The sequence below is a fragment of the Pollicipes pollicipes genome, unplaced genomic scaffold (genome assembly GCF_011947565.3).
Source record: "Pollicipes pollicipes isolate AB1234 unplaced genomic scaffold, Ppol_2.1 Scaffold_4881;HRSCAF=5763_pilon_pilon_pilon, whole genome shotgun sequence".
Classification (NCBI taxonomy): Eukaryota; Metazoa; Arthropoda; class Thecostraca; order Pollicipedomorpha; family Pollicipedidae; genus Pollicipes; species Pollicipes pollicipes.
The window spans coordinates 29,221,021-29,231,162 of NW_023596576.1; the positions used below are offsets into that span (position 1 = coordinate 29,221,021).

The 10,142-nt window shown below is 48.1% G+C and overlaps 1 protein-coding gene across 1 annotated transcript in view; it reads left to right on the plus strand.

The window, feature by feature from the left end:
* LOC119100229 (uncharacterized) overlaps positions 1–9,832 on the plus strand; it is an 11,455-nt gene extending 1,623 nt beyond the window's left edge. Inside the window, exons 3-12 of the mRNA XM_037223339.1 lie at positions 192–467; positions 1,831–2,082; positions 2,301–2,576; positions 3,918–4,169; positions 4,389–4,664; positions 6,007–6,258; positions 6,477–6,752; positions 8,090–8,341; positions 8,561–8,836; positions 9,411–9,832. Coding sequence (XP_037079234.1) covers positions 192–467; positions 1,831–2,082; positions 2,301–2,576; positions 3,918–4,169; positions 4,389–4,664; positions 6,007–6,258; positions 6,477–6,752; positions 8,090–8,341; positions 8,561–8,836; positions 9,411–9,664 — 2,642 coding nt within the window. The 3' untranslated portion in view covers positions 9,665–9,832. The remainder of the gene's footprint in view (positions 1–191; positions 468–1,830; positions 2,083–2,300; positions 2,577–3,917; positions 4,170–4,388; positions 4,665–6,006; positions 6,259–6,476; positions 6,753–8,089; positions 8,342–8,560; positions 8,837–9,410) is intronic.
* Positions 9,833–10,142: the final 310 nt, after the last annotated feature.

The following is a 10,142-nucleotide window of genomic DNA, read 5'->3' on the forward strand; positions in this document are numbered from 1 at the left end:
TCTGCTCATAGCGTTCATGTCAGCAGTTCAGTGATGACGAAGAAAGTGGTAGCACGAGCTTTAAAATCACCGTTCGTATGCGATTGCGTAGTTTTGAGACAACACCTACAAACTGGATCCTTAGCTCATGCATTCATTGCTGAGATCCATTTAGGGTACCAATGCATCAGCTACACGCTCCTTGTCCACAGCGGACGACACACCGACCGATCTGGACGGCCTGCTGACTCAGCTGGAGAGTCTTCTAAGCAAGGGTCTCGAGTCCCTGGGGCCGGTGCTGGGTCTGACTGATGACCAGATCAAGGCTGCAGAGGCTGACATTGACACGCTCATCAAGGATATCGAGTCGGCCGAGCACGGACACACCGACATCGACACTGCGCTGGAGAAGATCCTGACGGACGTGCTCAACATTCTGAAGGACTGCGGAGCTCCCATCCTACCCAGGACGGTTTCTATGGCCACCAGTACGTCAGCGGCAAATGGTGTATGAGAACTGATTGCTGCAAAGTACGTTGTTGTGCAAAACATTACAACGATCAGCAAACTTCACTACTAGATTTTACATAATGTATGCCTCGTCACTTACTTGGATTATATGACTGACGACCGGCAGTCATATAGGCTGCAATCATATGTAAAGAATGACAGCTCTCCCACTTAAAGCCCATAGAAAGGGTATGTCGGGAGAAATGTTTTCAGTTCGTCCCGCACACACATGAGGATTTCACGGCAAGGGTTTTCCTGACTCCATTTTTATAACAGTCACCCGTGGTTACAACTCCAGGAATATTTTACCAGCTACCTGTGTGGTAAGATCAGAAAAAGAGGAATGAAAAAGTTTCTGATCCTCTGGTTAAAAGGCAATCACACGAAAAGAGTCATCAGAAAAACGAGCTGCTCTATTCCCATGTTAGTCAGTACAGCAGGTTTTGAACAAAACACAGTAAGTAGGCATAGCTAATGTTAGCATTACACTGAACACTACATACCCAGCACACAACTTGGGATAAATATGGTTAAGCGCCTTTTCGCATGCATTTAGAGCTCAAGCCACCTTGCAGAATCAATCATTTTCATCAAATTAACGCGTTGCTCATGCTGGTCATTCTCTGTGGGCCCGACCAGCTCAGCGAAAGGCTATTGCTGGTTGAGTGTGGATGCTAGCGCCAGGAAGTGGGCATTCGTAAAACTGATTGGTAGGCAGTCTACACGTGTGTATATAAAAATTGATTCAAGTGCGCACTCGCCGGCATGTATAACGACGCATTATTGGGCCATTTTAGCTGATATGCATGTATGCTTTTAATTTTTCGAATGTTCGAAGGTTTCGAAGGTGATTCGTGCACCCCGCATGTACTAAATTGCGCGTTGCTTACCTCTCCCAAGATGGATGAACGATCTGGTAGCTATAAATGATATCGGATCAAGTAGCGTTGTGATTGTATCCTTGGCGTTCGAGCTTCGGTTCAAGTAAGGATGCATGCTGATAAGAAACGGTTCTGTAACTGTTTGCGCAACAATGACAATGGCAAATTCCCCCCAGCATGGCACAAAGCATGCAGCAACAGATCGACTCTGCAATACAGACTAATGAGTTGCTGCAGCAACACTTTAAGGGATTACATTTTTTGGAGCACTATAGAGATCATGTTTTTTTTCCTCCGTCATGCGTGCACTCTCGTCGTCTGCTCTTGGGCAGAGATAATTACAACAGTGTTTGCCGAGCGGCAAGTCGGACATTGCTCATGCAAAACGTAGACTGGTGTAAACTCAAGAGCCTTGGTACAAATTGGGTCCTGATTTCACGCACCATATCATGCGTTGCAGCTGAGCCGAGCCCCGTTGAAAAGCTTCTGGAGGAGTTGAAAGCCCTCGTGGACAAGTACCTGCCGATCCTGGGACCGATCATCGGTCTGACAGAGGATCAGGTCAATGCCGTCATCTCCAACTTTGACAAGTTTGTGGCCGATTGCGAGGCTCTAAATCACGGCACCGTTGACATCTCCACCGGACTCGAGAACATGGTCACCGACATCATCGAGATCCTGAGAGCCCTGGGCATCGATACTACCAATCCCAGTGAGTAGTGAATGACCGTTGGTCATGTCTGCTCATAACGTTCATGTCAGCAGTTCAGTGATGACGAAGAAAGTGGTAGCACGAGCTTTAAAATCACCATTCGTATGCGATTGCGTGGTTTTGAGACAGCACCTACAAACTGGATGCTTAGCTCATGTATCCATTGCTGAGTTCCATTTAGGGTACCAATGCATCAGCTCCACGCTCCTTGTCCACAGCTGACGACACACCGACCGATCTGGACGGCCTGCTGACTCAGCTGGAGAGTCTTCTAACCAAGGGGCTCGAGTCCCTGGGGCCGGTGCTGGGTCTGACTGATGACCAGATCAAGGCTGCAGAGGCTGACATTGACACGCTCATCAAGGACATCGAGTCGGCCGAGCACGGACACACCGACATCGACACTGCGCTGGAGAAGATCCTGACGGACGTGCTCAACATTCTGAAGGACTGCGGAGCTCCCATCCTACCCAGGACGGTTTCTATGGCCACCAGTACGTCAGCAGCAAATGGTGTATGAGAGCTGATTGCTGCAAAGTACGTTATTGTGCAAAACATGACAACGATCAGCAAACTTCATTACTAGATTTCACATAATGTATGCCTCCTCACTTACTTGGATTACGTGACTGACGACCGGCAGTCATATGAGCTGCAATCATATGTAAAGAATGACAGCTCTCCCACTTAAAGCCCGTAGTAATGGTATGTCGGGAGAAATGTTTTCAGTTCGTCCCGCACACACATGAGGATTTCACGGCAAGGGTTTTCCTGACTCCATTTTTATAACAGTCACCCGTGGTTATAACTCCAGGAATATCTCATCAGTAACCTGTGTGGTAAGATCAGAAAAAGGGGAATGAAAAAGTTTCTGATCCTCTGGTTAAAAGGCAATCACACGAAAAGAGTCATCAGAAAAACGAGCTGTTCTATTCCCATGTTAGTCAGCACAGCAGGTTTTGAACAAAACACAGTAAGTAGGCATAGCTAATGTTAGCATTACACTGAACACTACATACCCAGCACACAACTTGGGATAAATATGGTTAAGCGCCTTTTCGCATGCATTTAGAGCTCAAGCCACCTTGCAGAAACAATCATTTTCATGAAATTAATGCGCAGCTCATGCCGGTCATTCTCTGTGGGCCCGACCAGCTCAGCGAAAGGTTATTGCTGGTTGAGTGTGGATGCTAGCGCCAGGAAGTGGGCGTTCGTAAAACTGATTGGTAGGCAATCTACACGTGTGTATACAAAAATTGATTCAAGTGCGCACTCGCCGGCATGTATAACGACGCATTATTGGGCCATTTTAGCTGATATGCATGAATGTTATTAATTTTTCGACGACGTGCACCCCGCATGTAGTAAATTGCGCATTACTTACGTCTCCCAAGATGGATGACTGATCTGGTAGCTATCAGTGACATCGGATCAAGTAGCGTTGTGATTGTATCCTTGGCCTTCGAGCTTCGGTTCAAGTAGGGATACATGCTGATAAGAAACGGTTCTGTAACTGTTTGCGCAAAAATGACACTGGCAAATTTACTTCGGTATGGCACAAAGCATGCAGCAACCGATCGACTCTGCAATACACATTAATGAGGTGCTGCGGCAGCACTTTAAGGGATTACATTTTTTGGAGCACAACAGAGGTCATGTTGTTTTTCCTCCGTCATGCGTGCACTCCCGTCGTCTGCTCTTGGGCAGAGATAATTACAACAGTGTTTGCCGAGCGGCAAGTCGGACATTGCTCATGCAAAACGTAGACTGATGTAAACTCAAGAGCCTTGGTACAAATTGGGTACTGATTTCACGCACCATATCATGCGTTGCAGCTGAGCCGAGCCCCGTTGAAAAGCTTCTGGAGGAGTTGAAAGCCCTCGTGGACAAGTACCTGCCGATCCTGGGACCGATCATCGGTCTGACAGAGGATCAGGTCAATGCCGTCATCTCCAACTTTGACAAGTTTGTGGCCGATTGCGAGGCTCTAAATCACGGCACCGTCGACATCTCCACTGGACTCGAGAACATGGTCACCGACATCATCGAGATCCTGAGAGCCCTGGGCATCGATACTACCAATCCCAGTGAGTAGTGAATGACCGTTGGTCATGTCTGCTCATAGCGTTCATGTCAGCAGTTCAGTGATGACGAAAAAAGTAGTATCCACGAGCCTTAAAATCACCAATATTATGTAAATGCGTAGTTTTGAGACAGCACCTACAAACTGGATGCTTAGCTCATGTATCCATTGCTGAGTTCCATTTAGGGAACCAATGCATCAGCTCCACGCTCCTTGTCCACAGCGGACGACACACCGACCGATCTGGACGGCCTGCTGACCCAGCTGGAGAGTCTTCTAAGCAAGGGGCTCGAGTCCCTGGGGCCGGTGCTGGGTCTGACTGATGACCAGATCAAGGCTGCTGAGGCTGACATTGACACGCTCATCAAGGACATCGAGTCGGCCGAGCACGGACACACCGACATCGACACTGCGCTGGAGAAGATCCTGACGGACGTGCTCAACATTCTGAAGGACTGCGGAGCTCCCATCCTACCCAGGACGGTTTCTATGGCCACCAGTACGTCAGCAGCAATTGGTGTATGAGAACTGATTGCTGCAAAGTACGTTATTGTGCAAAACATTACAACTGTCAGCAAACTTCATTACTGGATTTCACGTAATGTATGCCTCGTCACTTACTTGGATTATATAACCGACGACCGGCAGTCATATGGACTGCAAATGTATGTTCAGAACGACAGCTCTCCCACCTAAAACCCGAAGTAATGGTGCGTCAGGAGAAATCCTTTCATTTCAGCCCGCACACACATGAGGATTTCACTGTAAGGGTTTTCCTGACGCCATTTTTATAACAGTCACCTGTGGTTGCACGCCTAGGAGTATCTTACCAGTAACCTGCATGGTACCATCACAAGAACGGGGAATGAACAAATTTCTGATTCTCTGGTTAAAAAGTGATCGGACGAACAGAGTCATCAGCAAAACGTGCTGTTTTGTTGCCATGTTAGTCAACCCAGCAGGTGTTAAACCAAACGGAGTAAGTAGGCATAGCTACTGTCAGCACTACACTGGACACTACATTCCCAGTGCACAACGTGGGATAAATATGGCTAAGCGCCTTTTCGCATGCATTTAGAGCTCAAGCCACCTTGCAGAATCAATCATTTTCATCAAATTAACGCGTTGCTCATGCTGGTCATTCTCTGTGGGCCCGACCAGCTCAGCGAAAGGCTATTGCTGGTTGAGTGTGGATGCTAGCGCCAGGAAGTGGGCATTCCTAAAACTGATTGGCAAGCAATCTACACGTGTGTATATAAAAATTGATTCAAGTGCGCACTCGCCGGCATGTATAACGACGCATTATAGGGCCATTTTAGCTGATATGCATGTATGCTATTAATTTTTCGACGACGTGCACCCCGCATGTACTAAATAGCGCATTGCTTACCTCTCCCAAGATGGATGAAAGATCTGGTAGCTATCACTGACATCGAATCAAGTAGCGTTGTGATTGTATCCTTGGCGTTCCAGCTTCAGTTCAAGTAAGGATACATGCTGATAAGAAACGGTTCTGTAACTGTTTGCGCAACAATGACAATGGCAAATTCCCTCCAGCATGGCACAAGGCATGCAGCAACAGATCGACTCTGCAATACACATTAATGAGGTGCTGCAGCAGCACTTCAAGGGATTACATTTTTTGGAGCACAACAGAGGTCATGTTTTTTTTCCTCCGTCATGCGTGCACTCTCGTCGTCTGCTCTTGGGCAGAGATAATTACAACAGTGTTTGCCGAGCGGCAAGTCGGACATTGCTCATGCAAAACGTAGACTGGTGTAAACTCAAGAGCCTTGATACAAATTGGGTACTGATTTCACGCACCATATCATGCGTTGCAGCTGAGCCGAGCCCCGTTGAAAAGCTTCTGGAGGAGTTGAAAGCCCTCGTGAACAAGTACCTGCCGATCCTGGGACCGATCATCGGTCTGACAGAGGATCAGGTCAATGCCGTCATCTCCAACTTTGACAAGTTTGTGGCCGATTGCGAGGCTCTAAATCACGGCACCGTTGACATCTCCACCGGACTCGAGAACATGGTCACCGACATCATCGAGATCCTGAGAGCCCTGGGCATCGATACTACCAATCCCAGTGAGTAGTGAATGACCGTTGGTCATGTCTGCTCATAGCGTTCATGTCAGCAGTTCAGTGATGACGAAGAAAGTGGTAGCACGAGCTTTAAAATCACCATTCGTATGCGATTGCGTAGTTTTGAGACAGCACCTACAAACTGGATGCTTAGCTCATGTATCCATTGCTGAGTTCCATTTAGGGAACCAATGCAACAGCTACACTCTCCTTGTCCACAGCGGACGACACACCGACCGATCTTGACGGCCTGCTGACTCAGCTGGAGAGTCTTCTAAGCAAGGGTCTCGAGTCCCTGGGGCCGGTGCTGGGTCTGACTGATGACCAGATCAAGGCTGCAGAGGCTGACATTGACACGCTCATCAAGGACATCGAGTCGGCCGAGCACGGACACACCGACATCGACACTGCGCTGGAGAAGATCCTGACGGACGTGCTCAAAATTCTGAAGGACTGCGGAGCTCCCATCCTACCCAGGACGGTTTCTATGGCCACCAGTACGTCAGCAGCAAATGGTGTATGAGAGCTGATTGCTGCAAAGTACGTTATTGTGCAAAACATTACAACGATCAGCAAACTTCATTACTAGATTTCACATAATGTATGCCTCCTCACTTACTTGGATTACGTGACTGACGACCGGCAGTCATATGAGCTGCAATCATATGTAAAGAATGACAGCTCTCCCACTTAAAGCCCGTAGTAATGGTATGTCGGGAGAAATGTTTTCAGTTCGTCCCGCACACACATGAGGATTTCACGGCAAGGGTTTTCCTGACTCCATTTTTATAACAGTCACCCGTGGTTACAACTCCAGGAATATTTTACCAGCTACCTGTGTGGTAAGATCAGAAAAAGAGGAATGAAAAAGTTTCTGATCCTCTGGTTAAAAGGCAATCACACGAAAAGAGTCATCAGAAAAACGAGCTGCTCTATTCCCATGTTAGTCAGTACAGCAGGTTTTGAACAAAACACAGTAAGTAGGCATAGCTAATGTTAGCATTACACTGAACACTACATACCCAGCACACAACTTGGGATAAATATGGTTAAGCGCCTTTTCGCATGCATTTAGAGCTCAAGCCACCTTGCAGAAACAATCATTTTCATGAAATTATTGCGCAGCTCATGCCGGTCATTCTCTGTGGGCCCGACCAGCTCAGCGAAAGATCATTGCTGGTTGAGTGTGGATGCTAGCGCCAGGAAGTGGGCGTTCGTAAAACTGATTGGTCGGCAATCTACACGTTTGTATACAAAAATTGATTCAAGTGCGCACTCGCCGGCATGTAAAACGACGCATTTTTGGGCCATTTTAGCTGATATGCATGAATGTTATTAATTTTTCGACGACGTGCACCCCGCATGTACTTAATAGCGCGTTGCTTACATCTCCCAAGATGGATGATTGATATGGTAGCTATCAGTGATATCGGATCAAGTAGCGTTGTGATTGTATCCTTGGCCTTCGAGCTTTGGTTCAAGTAGGGATACATGCTGATAAGAAACGATTCTGTAACTGCGCAAGAATAACAATGGCAAATTTAATTCGGTGTGGCGCAAAGCATGCAGCAACAAATTGACTCTGCAATGCAGATTAATGAGGTGCTGCGGCAGCACTTTAAGTGATTACATTTTTTGGAGCACAACAGAGGTCATGCTTTTTTTCCTCCGTCATGCGTGCACTCTCGTCGTCTGCTCTTGGGCAGAGATAATTACAACAGTGTTTGCCGAGCGGCAAGTCGGACATTGCTCATGCAAAACGTAGACTGGTGTAAACTCAAGAGCCTTGGTACAAATTGGGTACTGATTTCACGCACCACATCATGCGTTGCAGCTGAGCCGAGTCCCGTTGAAAAGCTTCTGGAAGAGTTGAAAGCCCTCGTGGACAAGTACCTGCCGATCCTGGGACCGATCATCGGTCTGACAGAGGATCAGGTCAATGCCGTCATCTCCAACTTTGACAAGTTTGTGGCCGATTGCGAGGCTCTAAATCACGGCACTGTTGACATCTCCACCGGACTCGAGAACATGGTCACCGACATCATCGAGATCCTGAGAGCCCTGGGCATCGATACTACCAATCCCAGTGAGTAGTGCATGACCGTTGGTCATGTCTGCTCATAGCGTTCATGTCAGCAGTTCAGTGATGACGAAAAAAGTAGTAACCACGAGCCTTAAAATCACCAATAGTATGTAAATGCGTAGTTTTGAGACAGCACCTACAAACTGGATGCTTAGCTCATGTATCCATTGCTGAGTTCCATTTAGGGTACCAATGCATCAGCTCCACGCTCCTTGTCCACAGCTGACGACACACCGACCGATCTGGACGGCCTGCTGACCCAGCTGGAGAGTCTTCTAACCAAGGGGCTCGAGTCCCTGGGGCCGGTGCTGGGTCTGACTGATGACCAGATCAAGGCTGCAGAGGCTGACATTGACACGCTCATCAAGGACATCGAGTCGGCCGAGCACGGGCACACCGACATCGACACTGCGCTGGAGAAGATCCTGACGGACGTGCTCAACATTCTGAAGGACTGCGGAGCTCCCATCTTTCCTCAGGAGGCATCTGAGGCCACCAGTGAGTTGTATCAAGTCTTCTCCTAACACACAGGTTTGAGCTGCTTGAATTTCTAGGTGTACACATCGTCAAGTGTGTTTAAAGTTTGACAGTTTCCGGAATAATGGGATAAAAACAAGTGCACAGCTAACTATGAATGTTTTCCCGTAAAATACGGATAACCTGTGCTTTATAGCCAAAGGTGCTGCTTCGTATACTAGCAAACGTCTCTTAATTGAAATTTGATGAGTTGTCAACTTTTCTTGTAGTGTGTTTGCTCTCTGGTCAGTGTTTATTGCCTGCATTACCGAAAGAAAGTGGGGCTTGCGTTCTTTTAGAATGTTCGAGGTAGCTAAAAAAACATCCTGTCGTGTAGCGCCTGCCGTGGCGATATAGCCCGCCTGCCTGTCGTGTAACACCCACACTTACCTACAAAAAGCATTGGATTCCAAACCTGACCACTCAGATTTCGCTGAAAGATTTGAGCGCTCTTTGTGACGGTGCAAGCAAGATTTGTCTGACGTTTCCCAAGCGGAAATCGTCTTGGAAAGTGTAACCAAACACTGCCGTACTCGACTGTGGCGCATGACTCCAGGTAGCAAGCAGAACTTGGACGGCCTGCTGGAGGCCGTGGAGCACACGCTCGATTCGGCCCTGAACGCGCTCAGTCAGGTGCTTCCGCTAGAGGACGCGGCCGTGGTCGCCACCGAGAATGACGTCCACCATTTGGTGGTCGACGTGGAGGCCGTGGAACACAAGACGACCGCGCTGCTCCCCGGGCTGTTGGCGGTGGCTCAGGATATTGTGAGGATCGCAAAAGACTTCAAGGGGCTACTTGCAGTCGCCTAGTCACAGCACTAACTCGGGTGGCTGAATCTGGTGCTGCTGGTGACTTGGTCTGGATGTGGAGAGAGCAGCAAGGATGACGACAGCGAGGAACATGGGCGCGTGTGATAACAGCGTCGCTGCTGACGCTGACGCCGCCAGTATTTACAAACAATACACTTTATATCGTTACGCGACTGTTTAGGCCCGGTTGGGTCCGCCTTGAGTGCGGGACAGGCCAAGGCAACGATACACTGGCCACGTGATCTATTGATTTGGGCCAGGATGAAGAAGTCAGTAAGATTTTCCTCGCCCCAAGCTTCGACTTCGCTAAAAAAGAAAACAACTGCATGCACAGGATTTCGTCTTAATTCACCAGGGATTGTTGTCCAACATTTCGATGCGAAGTTTTCATTTCAAGAAAACAAACTCAAGGTGACCGCTTTTTTCGTCGGAACCCGCAGCGACCGACAGAATACTGAAGGGTAAATACAGAAGTAAG